The 21,113-nt window shown below is 37.6% G+C and overlaps 1 protein-coding gene across 1 annotated transcript in view; it reads left to right on the top strand.

The window, feature by feature from the left end:
• The window catches only part of LOC142338082 (uncharacterized), a 185,825-nt gene that overhangs the window by 134,496 nt on the left and 30,216 nt on the right, over window positions 1-21,113 (top strand). Inside the window, exon 18 of the mRNA XM_075387713.1 lies at window positions 13,146-13,383. Coding sequence (XP_075243828.1) covers window positions 13,146-13,383 — 238 coding nt within the window. The remainder of the gene's footprint in view (window positions 1-13,145; window positions 13,384-21,113) is intronic.

Raw genomic sequence — 21,113 nt, 5'->3', positions numbered from 1 at the left:
GCAGAATTTTGCCAACTGGGGGCATTGGAAGACGACCTGTTAAGAGACATCTTTATAGCCAACATGATCGACCCGGAAATTCAGAAGGAGCTCCTAAAGGTAACACTAGACCCCGAAAAGGCACTCGAATTAGCCATCGAACTATGCGCACGAAGTCAATTAGCTATACAAGCCAAGAATACAACAGACCTATCAATGGTATCAGTAGTAGGAAGATCAGAGCCAGTCCTAGCCATCTCTAGCTCCAGATATCGGAGAAACTATCGAATTAACTTTAGCCAGCTCAGAGGCAACCACAATCCGCCCTGAGGCAATTCAAATCAGTCAAACTGACATCAATTCCAGCAACATAACTGTCGAAACTGTGGTCAGCCCTGGACACAAGAACATGGGGCTAGGTGTCAAGCCATCGGACAGACGTGTAGAAGATGTAATAAACTCAATCATCTAGCCAAGGTCTGCAGGTCCAACCTGAACAGATACACTAACAATCGTAGGCACCCATTACATGTAAACAACTTAAATCCTTTCTAGGTAGCCTAACAAATCACCTAACAAAATTCGTTCCGAATTTAGCGACACAATGCAGAGGCTTTCGAGAACTACTGAAAAAAGATAAGAAATATATATGGACCACAAAACATCAAATTGCATTCGCGAAAATAAAAGAGCACGTAAAAAAACATAACCGAAAGTACGCACTATGACCAGTCAAGAAAAACAACAGTACATACAGACGCATCACGATCCGGACTCGGAGCGGTGCTCGAGTAAGAATCGAATAATGGTTGGGAAACTATAGCATACGCCTCACGTTTCCTAAACAAAGCCGAAGAAAAATACAGCATCAACAAGCTCGAACTCTTAGGCATATTTTTTTTAGAATTGAGTCGTAAGGCGGAGCAGTGTCAGATGACTCTGGTACCGATTCCTTTGGATCCGTTTGCAGCCAATGGTGGAGACAAGGGAGAAGGAGGAGGGGGTGGAAGTGAGATGAACAAACTGAGTCCCCTCTGCAAGCCATGCTTTATCAAACTGGACATGACCGACTTGCTCCCTTTAATCTCCCTTTCTGTTAGTCAAGGTATGAGCCCTCATTGACTTATTAGTTTGTCAATTTAGTAGTTAATTCCCCTCGAAAGAAGTTTGAAGCAGTCGTAGTGATTTTCTTGTTTGACTTCTTGATTTTTTTGTATCTAATTTGCTATCTCTGTCAGAATTTTATGCTGCTCAACTGAATTGGCGACAGTTCACTACTAAAAACCAGATCAAATTTGCGCCAAAATTGGTTATCATTTTTCTCTATAAAAGTTTCAGTGGATTTAAATTAAAACAGGGGGTGGGCATCAGCCGTGGTTTGCACAGAAAGTGATCTAACCCACCAAATAACTGTTTAAGTGATCTCTAACCCACCAAAGAACTGTTTAAGTGAACGAAGTTTGAAACAATTCTCGTAAGCCATGTAATCGTGTGTCTTTTTCAATAGCCGCACAGCGATAGCTGGGGCTATTATTGGCCTTCTCTTGGTTTTTTATGACTCGCAGAGGAGTATTGGTTTTCGTAAGGTTTTTTTTAACCGGAAGTACTAATTGTTCATTCGGCGTTTTGACCTAATAGTGAAAGTGAGTAAAATTGCCGTGACCTAAATTTTTCTGAGCAAGAAATTTTTTGTTCGTGCGTTGCGCTGATTGATTGACTTTTTAATAGCCGTCCTCATCTTCTCAGCCGGCTATTATAGCGCTCCTATTTTTTTTTACTTCGTCGAACTTTTTTTCGCTTTACCATTTTGCCGCTTTTTCGACATTTTGCGTGAAATCTTTTTGACTTCTCTAGGCTAGTTTCTCTCTTCTGTCATTCTGTTCGAAGTCCTTTTAAACAGCAGCTGCTCAGCAAAGCAATTAAAAATGAAGAGAGTCGGTATAAAACAACCAAAGTCAGAAATAGAAACTGGATAAACCCATAAAGCCCATTTTTAGATGCCCGGTACTTGAACTTGTTCTCATAAGTCTTATATACTGTCTATAATGCTTGTTAGTATTGATACTAGACCCTGTAGACTCTCGCTGACAGACAGAAGTACGTTATGTTCAACTACGAAATGCCATCAAAATAAATCAGACTTAAAAAATGTTTTTGTACAATATTTTTTTTTCAATTTCTTCTATTCTTTCAATCCCAATCATGCTTATTGTTATCAACGGTGGCTATTTTCCGGCGATCTGCCGGGTATGTTTAATTTTGAAAAGAGTTTTTGAGGGATTGGTGCATATAAATGAAAGTTTTTAGCCGTTTTTTAGTTAATTTGGCCCAAGTTTTGTGACTTGGCTTTTTGTAGAAGTAAATTTTGGTCCATGCCGCATGAATATGCAGCCATCTGAAATTGATGCTACAAATGCCTAAAAATGCCTTAAAGTACACAATTGGCACATTCGCTCAATTTTTTTGGTCAATTGTCGGATTTTTTCATTAATTTCTTCGTTTTTGGGTCCTGTGGTACATGAGTACTACACCTATAGACAATCTCACTTTATGATGTAGTAAGTTAATAAATCCTTCATGCACGTCTTAACATTGTTAATCATCTGCAATCGTCCGAAGATTGTCACTTATGTTCAAAGTTGAATGGTACCACGCACTAATATGCAGACTGCCAAATGCTTAATTGCAGTTCTGCCTTATCTAGCATTGAATACAGTTGTGCGTTGACGAATTTCTTTTCGATTACAAGTTTAGATCACCTTCACATAGAACGAGTATCACATGGCGCAGTCAGCGGAAATGGGAAAAACAAAACTAGGTCTTGAACCATTCTGGGAAAAACCCAGTTCAAACCCACCAATACCATGGGAAAAGTGGAGAAGTCAGCTGAAAATGGCCCTCGTCGCAAAGACAAATATTGAATTTGACGACCTCCTAAGAGAGAAACCGACGACAGTCATTTATCCCCCGGAACCCGTAGATGAACAACCAGTACACAACTCAACCCAAACGATGGAGAGGGAGAGACTTACAAGATACAATCAGGCAGTAGCCAAATGGAAAAACGATGGTAACCTAATTGACAGAATAGGGGTGCTGTTCGGCGACAAGCCATGGGACATTGCCCATAAGAGAGCAAAATCAATGGTTTACCTGACCATTGCAATCGAAGGACGCAGAATGCATACCAGAAATACCCCCACACCAACGTCGAGAACATCACGACACAGCAACTGTGGGAAGAACTGGAGTTGACGTTCATACGACCACGAAACGTCACATTTGACCGTTACCTATTGCTCACAAGACTCCAACAAAAAGGAGAAACCGTGGAACAATTCCATTTTGCTCTAAGAACCCTAGCAGAATTTTGCCAACTGGGGGCATTGGAAGACGACCTGTTAAGAGACATCTTTATAGCCAACATGATCGACCCGGAAATTCAGAAGGAGCTCCTAAAGGTAACACTAGACCCCGAAAAGGCACTCGAATTAGCCATCGAACTATGCGCACGAAGTCAATTAGCTATACAAGCCAAGAATACAACAGACCTATCAATGGTATCAGTAGTAGGAAGATCAGAGCCAGTCCTAGCCCTTTCTAGCTCCAGATATCGGAGAAACTATCGAGGCAACTTTAGCCAGCTCAGAGGCAACCACAATCCGCCCGGAGGCAATTCAAATCAGTCAAACAGACATCAATTCCAGCAACATAACTGCCGAAACTGTGGTCAGCCCTGGACACAAGAACATCGGGCTAGGTGTCAAGCCATCGGACAGACGTGTAGAAGATGTAATAAACTCAATCATCTAGCCAAGGTCTGCAGGTCCAACCTGAACAGATACACTAACAATCGTAATGTCAACGAAATAATGGAATCAGACGAAACACAGAACGAGGAACAAATAAATATGGTTTCATCTAACAATGAAATAGAGAGTATCAGAGGGCAATCCGAGGACGACTACATGGTCAACATAATTTCCCCAACTGAAGTATCACCCACACCCACGAAATTCCACAAACTTTGGTAACACCAAATACTTGGTAATGGCGGACTCAGGTAGTTCAAACATTTGTGTAACAGAAAGAATGGCGCATGAGATAGAGGATAGGGATAAGAACAGCTAGTGGAGCCGTAAGACGAATCCTACAAACTTGCGCAGCTTTACGAATACACCATTAAGAAATGTTGCCACACTATACTGTAACATAGAATTTAATGGTTGGAATGCAGGGAGGGCTGATCTTATAGTGGTACCGAACAATCACAGAGCAATTATCGGCCGCGATTTATTTCAGGGACTTGGAGTCCAAGTCAACCAACAACCCTCCCCAAGAGCGGATGGTGAGCAAGTTGCAATGATATTATACAAAATCTAGAAGGACAAAACTTAAAAATAGAAATAGCCAAAAAATTTCCCGACCTTATAAAAAGGATAGAGCGATCGAAATATCATACAGTTAAATCAAAATTCAAAACAAACTTCACGCCCATTCATCAGAGAGGATGGAGAATACATATCCACCTACAATCACAGGTCGAAGAAGAACTCTAAAATTACAAAAGAACGGCAACGTAATCAAATTGGACAATTGTAGCGACAAAAATTTTATTTCACCTATAATAGTTACAGTCAAACAAGACACAACAATAAAAATCGCAATGGACTCCAAAGTCATAAATAAAGCAATCCATAAAAACAAATATCAAATGCAAAATATAGACTGCCTGATGGACAACATCGCACAGTCGATCTTGGAATTTTCGCACGAAAGCGAAGTATTTTTTCCACTATCGATCTACGATACGCGTATAGCCAATTACCACTCGACAAAGCAACCGCAAAACATTGCAATTTCAACATCATAGGTGGCCAAGCCACGGGAACGTATAGATTCATAACAGGTTTCTACGGCCTAACTGATATGCCCGCAGAATTTCAAAAGGCAATAGATACTACACTAAAAGGTCTTAAAAACACATAGTTTCCTGGATGACATAGTTTTCACGGGAGGAGGAATTAAAAATTTTAAAGAACAAGTCTTCAAATGCCTCGAAAAACTTGACAAAGAAAACTTAAGCATAAACTTAGAAAAATGCCATTTCGCAAAAAATAAAATAGAATGGTTAGGATTCGAAATCAATCAACATGGCATAAAACCATTAGCCACTAAAACAGAAGCCATACAAAGCCTGAAGGCACCCATTACATGTAAACAACTTAAATCCTTTCTAGGTAGCCTAACAAATCACCTAACAAAATTCGTTCCGAATTTAGCGACACAATGCAGAGGCTTTCGAGAAATACTGAAAAAAGATATGAAATATATATGGACCACAAAACATCAAACTGCATTCGCGAAAATAAAAGAGCACGTAAAAAAACATAACCGAAAGTACGCACTATGATCAGTCAAGAAAAACAACAGTACGTACAGACGCATCACGATACGGACTCGGAGCGGTGCTCGAGTAAGAATAGAATAATGGTTGGGAAACTATAGCATACGCCTCACGTTTCCTAAATAAAGCCGAAGAAAAATACAGCATCAACGAGCTCGAACTCTTAGGCATAGTCTGGTCACTTGAATATTTTAAACCATATCTATATGGCCAATACTTCACCGTACAAACAGATCATAGAGCACTCCTATCCATACTTAAAGAGAAATCAAAGAAGGCACACCAAAGCAGACTAACCCGCTGGTGCGATAGGCTAATCCCATTTCACTTTAATATCGAACACATACAGGGTCAAAGATGGGCCTCACAGATTACATATCTAGAAACCCCCACGGCGCCGGAAAGCCAATTAGTATCTATTATGAAGACTTTGTAATAGCACAAATAGACGCTATAATCAAAACAATCAATGTAATTAGACAACGCGGTAGACCACGAGGATTTCCTACACTGGAATCGTACGATTCCAAGACATCAAACACAACGACAGTAATTAAACGCCCAATAGGCCGCCCGAGACAATTATCTTTGCAATCGCGGGACGATTCCGAAGTCAAAGTGCCTGGAGCTCAAAGTCATAAGACAAAAACAAAAGCAGTTCAAAAACAACATGATTACAGCCTACGCAGACAACAAATCAATCCAAATTTAGAAAACCGCGTGACAAAAAATGACGTAATTGAACAAAAAGTCACGCAGCAAGCGATTTCAAAATCGCACTTGCCAATTAACACTAATACCAACCAGTTGATAACTCAAAAACAAAATTCTTCAGAAATGCAAGCAGAACAAGATCCAACACAAAATACTCCCCCAAAGAATCTGGGAAAAAGCACACTCTCTTTCACCATTCACTACGTACCTGAGCCTCAGCAAGGAAGACAAAACACCATCAGACACAATACTGGACAATGCAATCAAAGACGTATTCAGTTCGACTCTGATAGCAGCAATGACAAACAGGGACAGCGTCCTGAGTGAAATTCGAGACTGCATCATCCAAAACGACGAGCGCCGATGCAAAGCAGTGAGCAAACAGGTACACGCTCACTGGAACCAATTGAGTGTGAACGACGGCTGCATACTACTCGATAACCGTCTCACGATTCCCAATACCATGAAGGAGGCGGTCATTGACGTTCTTCATGCCACCCACCCGGGCTCATGGGGAATGACAGAACTTGCGCATAGACTATGATGGCCCTTCATTAATAGAGATTTGCTAAACAAGGCAAAAACGTGCCGCCCCTGCACCGAATTTTGTAATAACCTTAAAGGTATAATACCAAAAACAAAATGGTCATCAATCATACCATGCGTTGAACCAAACGAAGATTTTCAAATAGATTTTGGTGGACCAATATTAGACGGCCAAGGAAGAGAAGTATACTGCATCGATCGATTTTCCAAATTCCTATCTCTTAAATTATACAATAACGCGAATGCAATCAACATAGAACATTTCCTAAATAAATATATATACATACACGGGGTACCTAAATCTATACGAATGGATCAAGCTAGATGTCAAACAGACAATATAATTAGAGAATTGTGCAACCGAAACAACATAAAAATAATATTTGCACCTGCAAACGACCATAGATCGATAGGCCTCGTTGATTAATCCAAAAGGTCAAACGAAGATTAGGATGCATCAAGTTAGATCCTAAACAACACCCGTTTAATATAAAACAATCATTAAGACAAATCCCCCAAGAATTAGGAAAATGTCGAAAATAAGCAACAAATATATCCCCATTCGAAGCGCACTTTGAGCGCCCCGCTAACACCCCGATAACTAACCTAGCGTCTACACCTGATGGTAGCAATTTGAAATGGCCAAATGTACAACCTGATTATTTAGATGAAAACATCATGGGAGAGGACGAATTGATATCCGACGAACGTTAGGAACAAGAGGATCTCAACAGCGACGAGGAGGTGCGTACATCTAAAGAGAGGATGCTCACGGCAGCTAAGAACGACCCCGGCGAGATCCCTCGAACATTCCAAATGACCCCTCAATCAACGCTGGAGCCAGTTGCCAAATCCAGCAAAGTCCTCCAATTAGCGAGGAAAACAATTGCTTCAACACGCAGCAAGAAACAATCCCAAGGCCTGTGTGAATTAATACCAGAAGGCGCGGCATTAGTGAAAACCTGCGGCTCGACCTTAACAGTCAAGTATCCGGGGCAAGATGACACCGTACTACACAAGTCAGAGGTAGCTAGATTTGGTACGCCCGCACAACCCCGAATCCCTTTAATCCAATTTGCTGCACGAAAGACGGTCATTAACCACCATGAAAAGTTGCAGCGAACAATGAAGGTCCAACAAAGGGAACAAATGACAAAATTAAAAGGCGAACGCACCATCCGAAAAAGGCAGCAAGACTCACCCACCAATCCCAACCTGGCCAATTTAGCTAAAGTTTACCGCACGAATTTCCTCCCAAAAGGAAATATGTGCAAACACCCAAGAAAGGGGGCGCGAAGAAAACACACAAAGAGCAGTCCACATCCTCACAAGAAGAAGAGGACGAAGATGACACGATTCCAGCTCATGAAGCAACGGCCGAAGCCAACCTAAAGGACGCGGACTACGAACCACAAGAAACTGTAGATATTCATGAGATAACTCAAGGCAAAAAACCACGACGCAGTAGCAGGCCCACAAAGAAGCCAACGAAATACGGACAGACGGAGACTTTATCTACCGACGAAGACACAGATGAAGCTCAAACAAACACTCCGATTAAAGGCTCCAAAGTTATTGAAAACTTCCAGCCGGGTCCAAGTGCGAGGGACAATTCCAAGCAAGGACAAGAAGACAATCTTAGAGAAACATACCCGTTACCAGGTCAAACACAAGAGCCTGCGGAGACAACCGGCATCACCCCTGGCAGGAAACCAGGTGTTAGAGATATCGGTACAACCACAAGAAGAAGGAGAAAGAGAACTAAGCCCGCACGAGCTATAGACTTAAATGTTAAACAAAAACTTCATAACAAACTTTTAACAAACTTTGTTATTCCCCTGAGGGGAAATGTGGTACATGAGTACTACGCCTATAGACAATTTCACTTTATGATGTAGTAAGTTAATAAATCCTTCATGCAGTATGTACGTCTTAACATTGTTAATCATCTGCAATCGTCCGACGATTGTCTCTCATGTGTAAAGTTGACTGGTACCGCGCACTAATGTGCAGACTGCCAAATGGTTAATTGCAGTTCTGCCTTATCTAGCATTGAATACAGTTGTGCGTTGAAGAATCTCTTTTCGATTACAAGTTTAGATCACCTTCACGTAGAACGAGTATCACACGTCCTATAGTGGATTTGTTTTTTCCCATTTTTCAAAAATTAGTGCCTTTTGGCTATTTAAGTTTGATGTTTCATGCATTAAATGTCTCTTTATAACGTGAGATTTTTTTGTTTTTTGTATTATTGTACACATGCTTGCCCGATTTTAGAAGTTTTCTGTCAAACTTTTTTTTTCTTTGTTCGTTTTATGAATTTAATTACTAGAAAGTGTCATTTGTGAACTGTCACGGATTCTAGTTTTTTGTCTTTTAAATAAATGATCTTGTGGCGTTCAGTATTTGAAATTCTGCACAGGTGCATTTTTGATTTTTTTTCACAATTTTATTGCTTCGACAACAATATTTTTTTCCAATCTGGAACTATTTTTTCTAGATTTTAATTTATACAGGAGGGTAGATATATAATTTTATGCTACATAAGAAAATATAATTGTTTTTCTGCTTCATTTTTTGTTTTGATTTTATAACTTTCAAAAGTCAAGAACTAGACCTTTTTTCATTGTTTATATCTGTCCTTATTCTCATCATTCTAACATGTATCAGTCCATCATTGTCCTGAGACCTCTAGTTCTAGTCAGCTCTGCTTTTGTCAGTTATTAAAAATAATGCCTTTTTCTAAGATTTTTATTTTGTTTTTGATTGATTCAATTGCTGTGCGGCACTGAGACTTTGCTTGAAATGCCGTTTACTGCTTGTTTCTGACTGATAATTACTTTCCCCGAAAGTTATTGAGGTCTTAGTTTGATTTCCTCTGATTTAAATTCTGTTTCTTTTGTCTTTTTTTTTTATTAATGTGAAGGTTTTTCAACCATTTTGCTGAGTCTTTTTGCAATTTGTGACCCATTATATTGTTTTATTGAAGTTATTGGTAATTGATTTAAGACGTGATGTCTGTAGGCTCTATTTATTATAAAAGATTTAAGTGTCTTTGGCTGCACAGTTGTCTCTTTCTATGCGATTTGACAAAAATTGACATTTTTTTACACAATTTTGGTCTACTTTTTCTCATTTTCTTCAAAAATAGAGATGTTTGCTAGATTGTTAAGGCTCCACTGATTTTTGTGGTTGAGGAAATTGTTTTCTTTGCATGAAACAGCTGTTTTAGTTTAAATGTGTACTTGTGCTACATGGAAAATCTCATCGATTTTTCCTTTCTATTTTTATGTTTAATTTTCTGTAAAATTTTCCCTTGACTCTTTGACCGTTTTTTTCTCTGCATTGATGCCTTCTGCTGCAAAAAAAAGACATTGGCAATTTGAAAAGACAGTTCTTTTGGAGGAAATGACTTCGAGTCGCTTCCGGAATTCTTCCGTCTATGTTTTTTTATTTCGTCGTCGGAAATGTTGTTACGACCATATGACGTCACAACCACTTCAAATCTGCTTTTTGTTCATTTGTTCGTGCAATTTCAACTGAAATGCGTGTTTGACATCATTTTTCGCTTTTAGTGTGGCGAGTTTTTAATCATTCGCCTGGTTAAAGTTTTGATCACAATTGACTTACCTCACTCTCAAAAATGATTTCTTTTTTAAATTGACTTTTATTTACTATAATTCAAAGAGATAAGGTCAAGTGAATGTATGTCACTCTACTCTAAATGAAGATTGTTTGAGAGCAGCTAATACAGGCAGCAATAACATACAGATTTTTAATCAAAATATAACATATCAGCCTTCAATCAAATGACGAATTTTTTTGAACCGTCTTTTTTCTGTTTTTTGAGACTGCAGATCTACGAAGCTATTGCGGCTATTTTCTGGCCATCAACCAGCTTTGTTTTGTAATATTGTTGTCTGGCCGTTTTTGCACTCTCCTCTGGAACTTTCTTTTACTTCTCGTTTAAATTTTTCACTTTTGAGTTCTTCATTTTTGAGTGAACAAAGTCGCTCTCTTTCTGAAATAAAGTTTGTTGCTAATATAAAAGCGCTTTTGAGCGAAAAAGAATCAATGCCATTGTAAGTCAATGGTTAAGATATGCTGCACTGCTACCTGGTTTTTAAGTCAATCTGCTGAAGAAAAGTAAACAGGCTACAAAGAAAAAGACAGTGTTATTGTCCAGGCATTACTCTGAGGTGGAACAAGAAATGGGGTGAAAAAATCTTTGAAAGAGAGAAGAATGTTTTGTTCACGTGTGGTTTTTTTGAAACCGTTTACCAATTCTGACTCGTTCTCTTAGCCGAATTTGTTTGTTCACTTATTTCAATAAATAATGACACGCTTAGGTAAAAAAAAAAGGATCGTTATAAGCGTTTATCTGACTTTTATTTAAATTTTGAGATTTTTTGGCATTTTGCTGTTTTAGACAATTTTGAGACTTTGTTAAGATTAATTTCAAATTTGTTGAAAAAGCTTCAAATAATTATTTAATTTTTCAAATATTTAAACACATAAAAATAATTAAGGTAAAAGTGACGTTTGGAGGAGTGTAGATAGCGACAACTGATGTTATTTTCCCTAAGATTGTGCACTTTTTTTGGCTGCTCACTATAATATGTATTTTTTAACAGCCGCCTTCGCCAAGCTTTTCCTTTTGATCACGGTTTTTGAAAAAAAGACCACGAGAAAGGACTACAAAGAAAAAGACAGAGTTATTGTCCAGGCATTACACTGAGGTGGAACAAGAAAAGGGTTGAAAAATCTCTGAAAGAGAGAAGATTGTCTTGTTTATGTGCAGTCTTTTTGAAATCGTTCACTAATTCTGACTCGTTCTCTTCGCCGAATTTGTTTGTTCACTAATTTCAATTAATAATGTTACGCTTAGGAAAAGTAAGGATCGTTTTAAACGATTATCTGATTTTTTTTTAAATTTTGAGATTTTTTTTTGTCATTTTGCCATATTAGACAATATTGAGAAATTTTAAAATTAATTTCAAGTTTTTTGAAGTAATTTCAAATAATTATTTAGTTTTTTGAAATAAAGTTAAAAGTAACGTTTGGAGGAGTGTAGATAGTGACAACTGATGTTGTTTTCCCTAAGAATGTGCATCTTTTGGCTGCTCATTATAATATGTGATTTAAATAGCCGGCGTCAGCCTCTCAGCTGCTAGTATTTATGCGCTCTTCACTAATTTAAATTTGCTTTACCTTTTGATCACGTTTTTCGTTTTAGACAAGTCACGATTTTCACGCTTGACTTCTGACTTTCGTCACTCACTTCTTCCACTGAATTGATTTTAAGTTCGTTCACGCTGTGAATTACGTAATGCTGTGAATACGGTCAAAGTCAGAAGAGCAAAATCAAAAGAAACGGGATAAACATATAAAGCACCCGGTCATTAATTCATAATGCATTAGGTTATCAAAGTTCATTAAATCTATTGCTAGCTGGCCTTGGTATTATGCCTAAAAGCCTTCAGTTTAGAAGCTGAATTTAGTGTAGTTTTCGAACCTAACTGAATATTCAGAATTTACACACCAAATAAGAACACTTTGGCTTTTAGAAAAATTCTGTAAAATTCTCTCTTTATTTTCTTTTTTCTGTTTCAATACCAATGTGCGTCAAGCGGGTCAACGGCGGCTATTTTCAAGCAGTTTGGCGGCTATGTTTTGGCTGAGCGTTGGCTGATTTCTTTGTCAATTTTGCTGTAAAATCTCGTAATAGAACCGAAACAACTATAAAATGAAAAAAAATTATCGAAATACTGGACATATTGTGAAAATATTTGAAATAGAGAGCTAAAATTGACATACGTTTTTTTTTTAAATTTGGCGAAATGACTGAGAAATATGTTCATTTTTGAATCCATTTCTAGTTACTGATTAATTTTTCCTTAAATTTTTCTTAGCAGGATTTCAATTTTTTTGATACGATGTCTTTTGACTACAGTCTAGATTTTGACGTTTTGTTTTTTCGTTAATCAGAATCAACTAAAGTTTCTCATTATAGTTATCTTGAGAACTTAGGAAAAAGAGAGGGCGAGTAAGCTGTTCGGAAATTTTAAAGAAATGGCTTTCTGGCTGTGTGAAAAAACTAGAAAAGTCAAAATTTTTGAGTCGCAATTTTACTTGAGAAAAGAAAAAGTTGAAAATGTAACCAAGAATCGATTCGTTTTTTTTTCAAAGGGATTCCGATGATGCCACTTTTGTATCGATAGTGATCGATAGTTCATCTTAAACGATAGTGATCGGCAGAAATTAACTTAGCATAAAGAGGCTAGGGTAGGAGAACATTTGGAGGTTGGAACAATATGCTCTTGTAACACCATGTGAAGCGCCTGAGTGATTTTATCCAAGCTGAACCCTTCAGCTAACCCGCCTCCTCTCACTGAAGCAGGCTACAGTCAAATTGAACCCCCTCCTGTTGTTCCTGAGCTTTTCGTCTGACGTTAGTTGGTTTATGAATATTTTGTTCGTACTTGTTATTGGTCTTTAGATGAGGATGTCATGGGTGGTAGCGGTAGAGGCGGTGAGATAGATGTGTCCTCCAAGATGAGACTGATCTTACTGCAAAAGAAGATCCTAGAGTGTTTTGGCTTTGTCCACTCAAGCTGTGCTCTGCCACAGGGCCAGAAGGATTTGCTCCAACACGACAGTATGCGAAGAGTGCAACTCACATGTGACACAATGCAGTTTGTTCATGTGTCCGGATCCTGCTTCTGTTCCATCCCAGAGTGAGTCAATTGTTATTAATAGCCGCACAGCGATAGCTGGGGCTATTATTGGCCTTCTCTTGGTTTTTTATATTTCAAAGAATTTGAATTGTATTGCGGCGCTGTGTTTTTTTTAAGATGTGTTCACACATTTTTCAATGACTTTCTTTCAAAACGGGATAAACAGGTAAAGCCCAGCGGTCATGAATTTTCATTAGAGGCCCAAAGTGGGCTTCAGTAGTCTTTCTAGTGCTTAGGGTGGTGCAGCTGCTGGAATGGCCTTAATTTAAGGTTAAAAGGTCATTTTTAGGTGTTTTCGGACTGTATGGTGTAATTTTTCATGTTTTCTTTTGATTTTTTTAAGTTTTTTATTTGATTAGTCTTAGGTTGAAGTTTTTAAAAATTGATGAAGGCTTTTTGCGAGACAAAGTTATGACCATTTTATGGGCTATATGTTTTGGTACTACAAACACAAACACACAAAATGTGCTAAGTTTTGCTAAGTTTTTTGAAAAATTTTGTCTTTTTTGAGTTTTTTTCAGCTTCATGGGCCAGAAAAGGTCCTTTGTGCTTTGATAATAGAGCACTGCATAGTTTCTTGGAGTAATGGATTGGTTTTCAACATTTCAATGTCCCGAAATTTTGCATTTTTTTTATCAAAATCTGCAATTTTTTCAAGGTTTCCTAAAGTTGTAGTCGATTTTTGATATTTGTCCATTCTCAATTGCCAGAAAATCTATTCCACGGTCTGACAAAAGGTTACCGCGTGGTTGTTTGTGTCACTAGATTTGTTTTCAACAATTTAACCTTTAGAATTTTAGAATTTTTTTTGATAAAATTCGCAATTTTCAAGTTTTTTCAAAACATTTGTCTTTATTCAGTTATTCTTGCCTTAGTAGCCAGCTAACCTGATCCAGGTTTCGATAGTATGTTATTAGATAGTTGAACGGTATTCAAACATGGCAATTGAACGGTTTTCAAAAATTTAATAGAACGAGTTTCTATTTTTTTTGAATTTTGAGATTTTTTCTAAAAATTACTGCCTATGGATCAATGCATTTTTTAATGCTTGGAATTGGGTTAATGGATAGCCTCTAGAAACACATAAATGATTCTCAAGATTTTAATATCACGATTTTCAGCAAAATTTCCTTAAAGTTTGCAATTAATATCATTTTCTAATCTTTTCGGTCATTTTTGAGTTAATCGATCTTCAAGGGCCAGTGAGTTTTTTCAGGTCATGCAGATATATTACTGGTCCGATTCCAAAAACAAAAATTGGTCTTGAGCATATTTTTGAATTAGGTATATTTAAAGGGATGAAATTTTGCCTTAGAGGGTAAAAGCCTCAAGAGTTTTAGTAATGATTTTCACTGATTGCTCTCAAATGAAGCGCGCAGCAACTATTAATTCCTTTCAAACGAAGTTTGTAGCAATTCTAATAGTCCCGTAGTCTTTTTAAATGCGGTTTTTGCTTGACCAATGTTTTGAGAGACCCTTTGACTTTTCGTCCTCAACAACGGGATAAACAGGCAACGCCTCGACGGTATTAAGTTCTCTTAGAGCCTTTCAGCTTACTAGCCTCCAAGCATGGGAATCACTCCCCTCGTCCTACTTTACCCCCATTCCCCCATGAAGCTACCTAACCCCGACCCCTCCGCGCTGACCACACGCCCCTTCAAATGAGCTTAAACTAGCCTACCTAAACCGTAGTTAGCTACTGGCGAAGCCAGCATCTCGCCAGCTGTTTGAGAGCAATTCTCCCGATGCTAGTCGGTTATGTTATTAGCACTGTTGGTTTTTTTAACTCCATTTTTTGAAATAGTTTTTTGTCTGATCATTCGACTAAAACGCGATCTTTAGATGAAGTCAGGTGAGTATTAATTCGCTGTTCAGTTCTCTTACAGCGTTACTAGTCCCCAAAGTGTACCAAAGCTTCAGAGAAAATCCTAGGGTAAGGGATTATTTTTTAGTTGTTTAGACCCCTTTCCACCAGCGCAGTCGTTCAACCGCCCTCATTTCTAACCCCCCCACTAATCACCATCTCTCATTCCAGCCTTAATCCTGCACACTGGACCCCGCTTAAGACACCCCATGTCCTCGACTATTTGAGATTTTGGGTTATCGAAATTGTTCAATCAGTAGCAATTTTAAGCAGCTGAGCTCCCCTCCCGAAGCATTAGAGCGTAAAATTAAGATCACCTGAGTTGTCGGTTTTGCAGAGTTGTTGAGCTTGATCAACAACATAAGGAGACGGCTTGGCAAAATGCGTTTGCTTATGACGTTCTCTCATTACTGTTCTTATCCGCTATCCGATTTTGTCTGACCAGCCGATGGTAACCCGTTGAATGTTAAATGTTACGGAATGATCAAATTTTAATCTATCCTTGTTTCAATTAATCATTTTCATTGCTTTTAACGACTGACAGTTTCCATAAAAAAGAGCATCAACATAATTGACTTCAACATTAAGCAAATGTTCAGAATGGAAAGCAGAAAAGAGAAAAAACAGTTGCCTTGTTAAAATATCGCCAAAAATATTTTTTTCGCCAAAAAAATTTTTTTTTGTGAACACAACCTTGATTTGAAGCCACAACGACATTAATCAAACAAACTCAGAATCAAAATTGGCTTCCAATTTTGCGCCCAGAAGTTGGCGCCCAAAATATTTCGAATGGGCTTAATCAGTGCGACAAAAAGTCAGCCTAATCAGCAGAACTGAGATAAACAAAACCCTTCAATATATTCTCGCTCTTGAAAGTAAACTTTAAAATATAGAAAGTTGGCTAGATTGGGCAAAATTAGCTTGTGATTATAAAACTTGGTCATTCAATTAAAAAATAATTTGGCAGAGTTTAAAAGTAGGTTAGCAATTATGTTCTATAGCTTGCCCAAAACTTTTCTATTAGAGATTAATTTGGCTGGAAAGTCAAATGATCAAACAGGTTGCAACTTCGATAGCTCAATGAAGTAACAAATTTGGGATAGCAGAAACAAGCTTGAACGATAAATAGATCGGCCAAAAATGACTGATCAAACGATAAATATCTTTATATACATGAAATTTCCCCTCAATTAGTCACGTTTAATAAAAAAACTGCACTCACACTGCTAATGCTATACTTTTTGTTCCGAAATTTCAAAGGAATTTCTAAACGCAATTTTTGATGCTCATGTTTTTCTTAGTTTACGATCTCAAATTTTTATATTCGCAAGGTTATTGGGTCCCGGCTCTTACTGTACGCCTTTTGTTTTTTAGAATTCAAAAAATTCGAATTGTTTTGTGCATTGTCTTCTTTAAACATCTGATCGAATCCAGATTGTTATATCATTTTATTGAGATTTTAACGTTTTTTTACTGTCTTATTGTTTGAAACGTATAAATAAGTAGGAGTTTCATAAAGTGAGTAGTTGTCTGGGCCTGAGTGAATATCTACTTCGAGTCGGTTCCGGACCCTTCCTGCTATCTTTAATATTAAAGAATTGTTTGCACTTCATGTTTTTAATGTCAATGAGATGTCAAATTAGAATGGTAATTTAGTTCACGCTGCAGTTCTTAAGGGAGCAAAAAAGAGGGTAGTTTTAGGCATGCTTTAAAAGTGGTGTAAAAATTGGTGTTTTTAAATGGATTTTTGCCCATTCAAATCAATTTAAGCCAGCCTCCCTACACCGTAGTTAGCTGCCGTTGTAACCAAGAGCTTGCCAGACGTTTGAGAGCAATTCGCCCGACGATTGTTAATACTGTTGGTCTTGAATCCAATTTTTCAGAATAGTATCTCGTCTAATTGCTCGACTTCTGTCCTGGGGATGTCTAAAATGGGATCTTTAGGTGAAGCCTGGTGGGTATCAATTCGCCGCTTAGTTTCTCTTGCAGCGTTTCTGGTCTCAAAATTTACCAAAGCTGCAGACAATTCATAAAGTCATTGTGTAATGGACTGTTTTTCAGCGGTTTAGACCCCTCTGCCGAGTGCAGTTGTCCACCCGCTTCCAATTCTAGACCCTTTTGTCAACATCTCTCATTCCAACTTCAATCATGCAGGCTGGACCCTGCCTAAAAACCCCATCTCCTCGACTTTTAGATTTCGCATTATCGAAATTAATCTGTCAATATCAATTTTAAGCAGCTAACCCCCCCCCCCCCCCCTGCAGCCTTATAGCTTAAAAATTAAGGTCACTTGAGTTACGGGCTTTGCAGACTTCTTGATTTTCATCAACTACGTTACAAGACGGTCTGACAATGTGTGTTTCCGTTTGACATTCTCTGATTACTGTTCTTATCCGCTTATATATTACCTGCCGACGGTAACCGTTGACTGTTAAATATTACGTGATCAACAAACTTTAATCTGTCACTGTTTCAAATATTCGTTTCCATTGCTTCTGAGTGACTTAAATTTTGCATAAAAAAGAGCTTCAACATAAGTGACTTCAAAATTAAGCAATTGTTCAGAATGGAAAGCAGAAAAATCAATTCACCCATATCCAGTTGCCTTTTTAATATGTTGCCCAAAAAAAATTTTTGGGAACTCAACCCTGATCTGAAGTCACGACGACTTTAGTCAAGCGAAGTCAGCATCCAATTTGGCGTCCAAATACTCGACCACATTAATTCGAAATAGCTTAATCAGTGCGACAAAAAGTCAGCTTAATCAGTAGAACTGAGATAAACAAAAACCCTTCAATATGTTCTCGCTCTTTAAAGTAACTTTAAAATTTAGAAAGTCGGCTAAAGTGGGCTTAACTAGCTTGTGATTATAAAAACTGGTCATACACTTAAGAGATAATTTAGCAAAATTTAAAAATTAATCAGCAATTATGTTCTATAGCTGGCCCAAACTTTTTCTATTAGTGATTCAATTGGCTGGAAAGGCAAATATTCAAAAAAGTTGCAATTCCGGTAGTTTTCGATAGCAGCAACACTTTTAAATGATAAATAGATTAGCCAAAAATGATACATCAAACGATAATTTTTTTTATAAACCTAAAATTTCCCCTCAATTAATCACTTTTATATTTCAAGAAGATGCTGCATTCACACTTCTAATGCTATACTTAGTGTTCCAAAGTTTCAGAGGAGGTTTTAAACGCAATTATTCTTGCTCATGTCTTTCTTAGCTTATGGTCTCAATTTTTTATTGTCGCAAGGTGATAGCTCCGGCTATTATTGTACGCTTTTTGGTTTTTAGAAATCGAAGAGTTTGAATTGTTTCGTGCCTTGTCTTTTTTAAACATCTGATAGAACTTCTTTTTGTTTTGTTTCAATTAATTCTTTTGGAGTCACACTGTCGCAACAAATGTTATCAGATTGTTTTACCATTTTGATTTAGATTTTCATGTTATTTTTACTGTCTTATTGTTTCAAAAGTATAGATATGTAGGAGTTTCGTGTTCTTTAGTGAGTAGTTGTCTGGGCCTAAGCGAATATTTACTTCGAGTCTGTTCAGGAGCCCTCCAGCTATCTTTAATTTAAAAGAATTGTTTGCAAATCAACTTTTTAATGTCAATGAGATGTAAAATTAGAGTGGTGATTTGATTCACGCTGGAGTTCCTAAGGGAGCGAGAAAGAGGGTAGTTCTAGGCATGCTTCAAAAGTGGAATAAAAAATTGGATTTTAGCCCATTCAAATCAGCTTAAGCTAGCGAAGTCAATTGCTCACCAGACGTTTGAGAGCAATTTGCCCGATGTTAGTCAGTTATGTTATTAGTACAGTTAGTCTTTTGAATCCGATTTTACTAAATAGTTTTTCGTCTGATCGCTCAACTTTTTTCTTCAGGATGTTTAAAACGGGATCATTAGTTGAAGCCAGGTGAGTATTAATTCGCTGTCTAGTTCTCTTAAAGCATTACTAGTCTCAAAGTGTACCAAAGCTGCGGAGAATTCATAAATTCTTTGTGTAAAAGACTGTTTTTCATTGGTTTAGACCCCTCCCCCCAGCGCAGTCTTCAACCAGGCTCCAATTCTAGTCCCCACTGTTCACCATCTCTCATTCCTCCCTTAATCGTGCAAGCTGGACCCCGCCTGAAACACCCCATGTCCTCGACTTTTTGAGATTTTTCATTATCGAAATTGTTCTGTCAATAGTAATTTTAAGCACCTAACCCCCGCAAACCACAGAGCTTAAAAGTTAAGGTCACTTGACTGACCGGTTTTGCAGACTCGTTGAGCTTGATCAACTACGTTAAGAGGCGGCTTGGCAATGTGCGTCTCCTTATGACGTTCTCTGATTACTGTTCTTAACCGCCATCCGCTTATGTCTGACCTGCCGATAGTAACCTGTTGACTTAAATTTTACGTCATCATCAAAGTTTAATCTGTCACTGTTTCAAATATTCTTTTCCATTGCTTTTAAGTGACTAATAATTTCCAGGGTCATCAACATAATTGACTTCAAAATTAAGCAAATGTTCAGAATGGAAAGCAGAATAAGTAATTCACCCATAAACAGATGCCTTGTTAATATATCGCCAAAAATTTTTTTGGGAACTCAACCTTGATCTGAAGCCACAGCGAGTTAAGTCAAACAAACTCAGAGTCAAAATTGGCGTCCAAATTTGTGCCCAACAATTGGCGCCCAAAATATTTTGAATTAGCTTAATCAGTGCGACAAAAAGTTGTCAGTGCGGCAGTTGCCATTTTAATATTGCACAATTTTTTTTTGGAACTCACTCCTAATCTGAAGCCACGAAGGCTTAAGTCAAACGAACTCAGCATCAAAATTGGCGTCCAAATCGCCGACCAAATTAATTCGAATTAGCTTAATCAGTACGACAAAAAGTCAGCTTAATCAGTAGAACTGAGATAAACAAAACCCCTTCAATATATTCTCGCTCTTGAAAGTTAACTTTAAAATTTGGAAAGTTGGCTAGATTGAGCAAAATGAGCTTGTAATTATAAAACTTTTGCATGTACTTAAAAAATGATTCGGCATAGTTTAAAAGTAAATTACCAATTATGTTCTATAGCTTGCCCAAAACTTTTCTAATAGAGATTAATTTGGCTGGAAAGTCAAATGATCACACAGGTTACGACTTCGATAGCTCAATGAAGCAACAAATTTAGGGTAGCAGCAACAAATTTGAACGATAAATAGATCGGCCAAGAACTACTGATCAAACGATAAGTATCTTTATATACATGAAATTTCCCCTCAATTAGTCACGTTTAATAAAAAAAACTGCACTCACACTGCTAATGCTATACTTTTTGTTCCGAAATTTCAAAGGAAGTTCTAAACGCAATTTTTGATGCTCATGTTTTTCTTAGTTTACGATCTCAAATTTTTATATTCGCAAGGTGATTGGGCCCCGGCTCTTATTGTACGCCTTTTGTTTTTAGAATTCAAAAAATTCGAAATTGTTTTGTGCACTGTCTTTTTTAAACATCTGATCGAAACTAGATTGTTGTATCATTTTATTGAGATTTGAACGTTTTTTACTGTCTTATTGTTTGAAACGTATAAATAAGTAGGAGTTTCATGTAGTGAGTAGTTGTCTGGGCCTGAGTGAATATCTACTTCGAGTCGGTTCCGGACCCTTCCTGCTATCTTTAATATTAAAGAATTGTTTGCACTTCATGTTTTTAATGTCAATGAGATGTCAAATTAGAATGGTAATTTAGTTCACGCTGCAGTTCTTAAGGGAGCAAAAAAGAGGGTAGTTTTAGGCATGCTTCAAAAGTGGTGTAAAAATTGGTGTTTTTAATTGGATTTTTGCCCATTCAAATCAATTTAAGCCAGCCTCCCTACACCGTAG

This window comes from Convolutriloba macropyga, chromosome 4 (assembly GCF_964194025.1).
Source record: "Convolutriloba macropyga chromosome 4, txConMacr16.3, whole genome shotgun sequence".
Lineage (NCBI taxonomy): Eukaryota > Metazoa > Xenacoelomorpha > Acoela > Convolutidae > Convolutriloba > Convolutriloba macropyga.
This window is presented reverse-complemented; position numbering and strand designations above follow the sequence as displayed.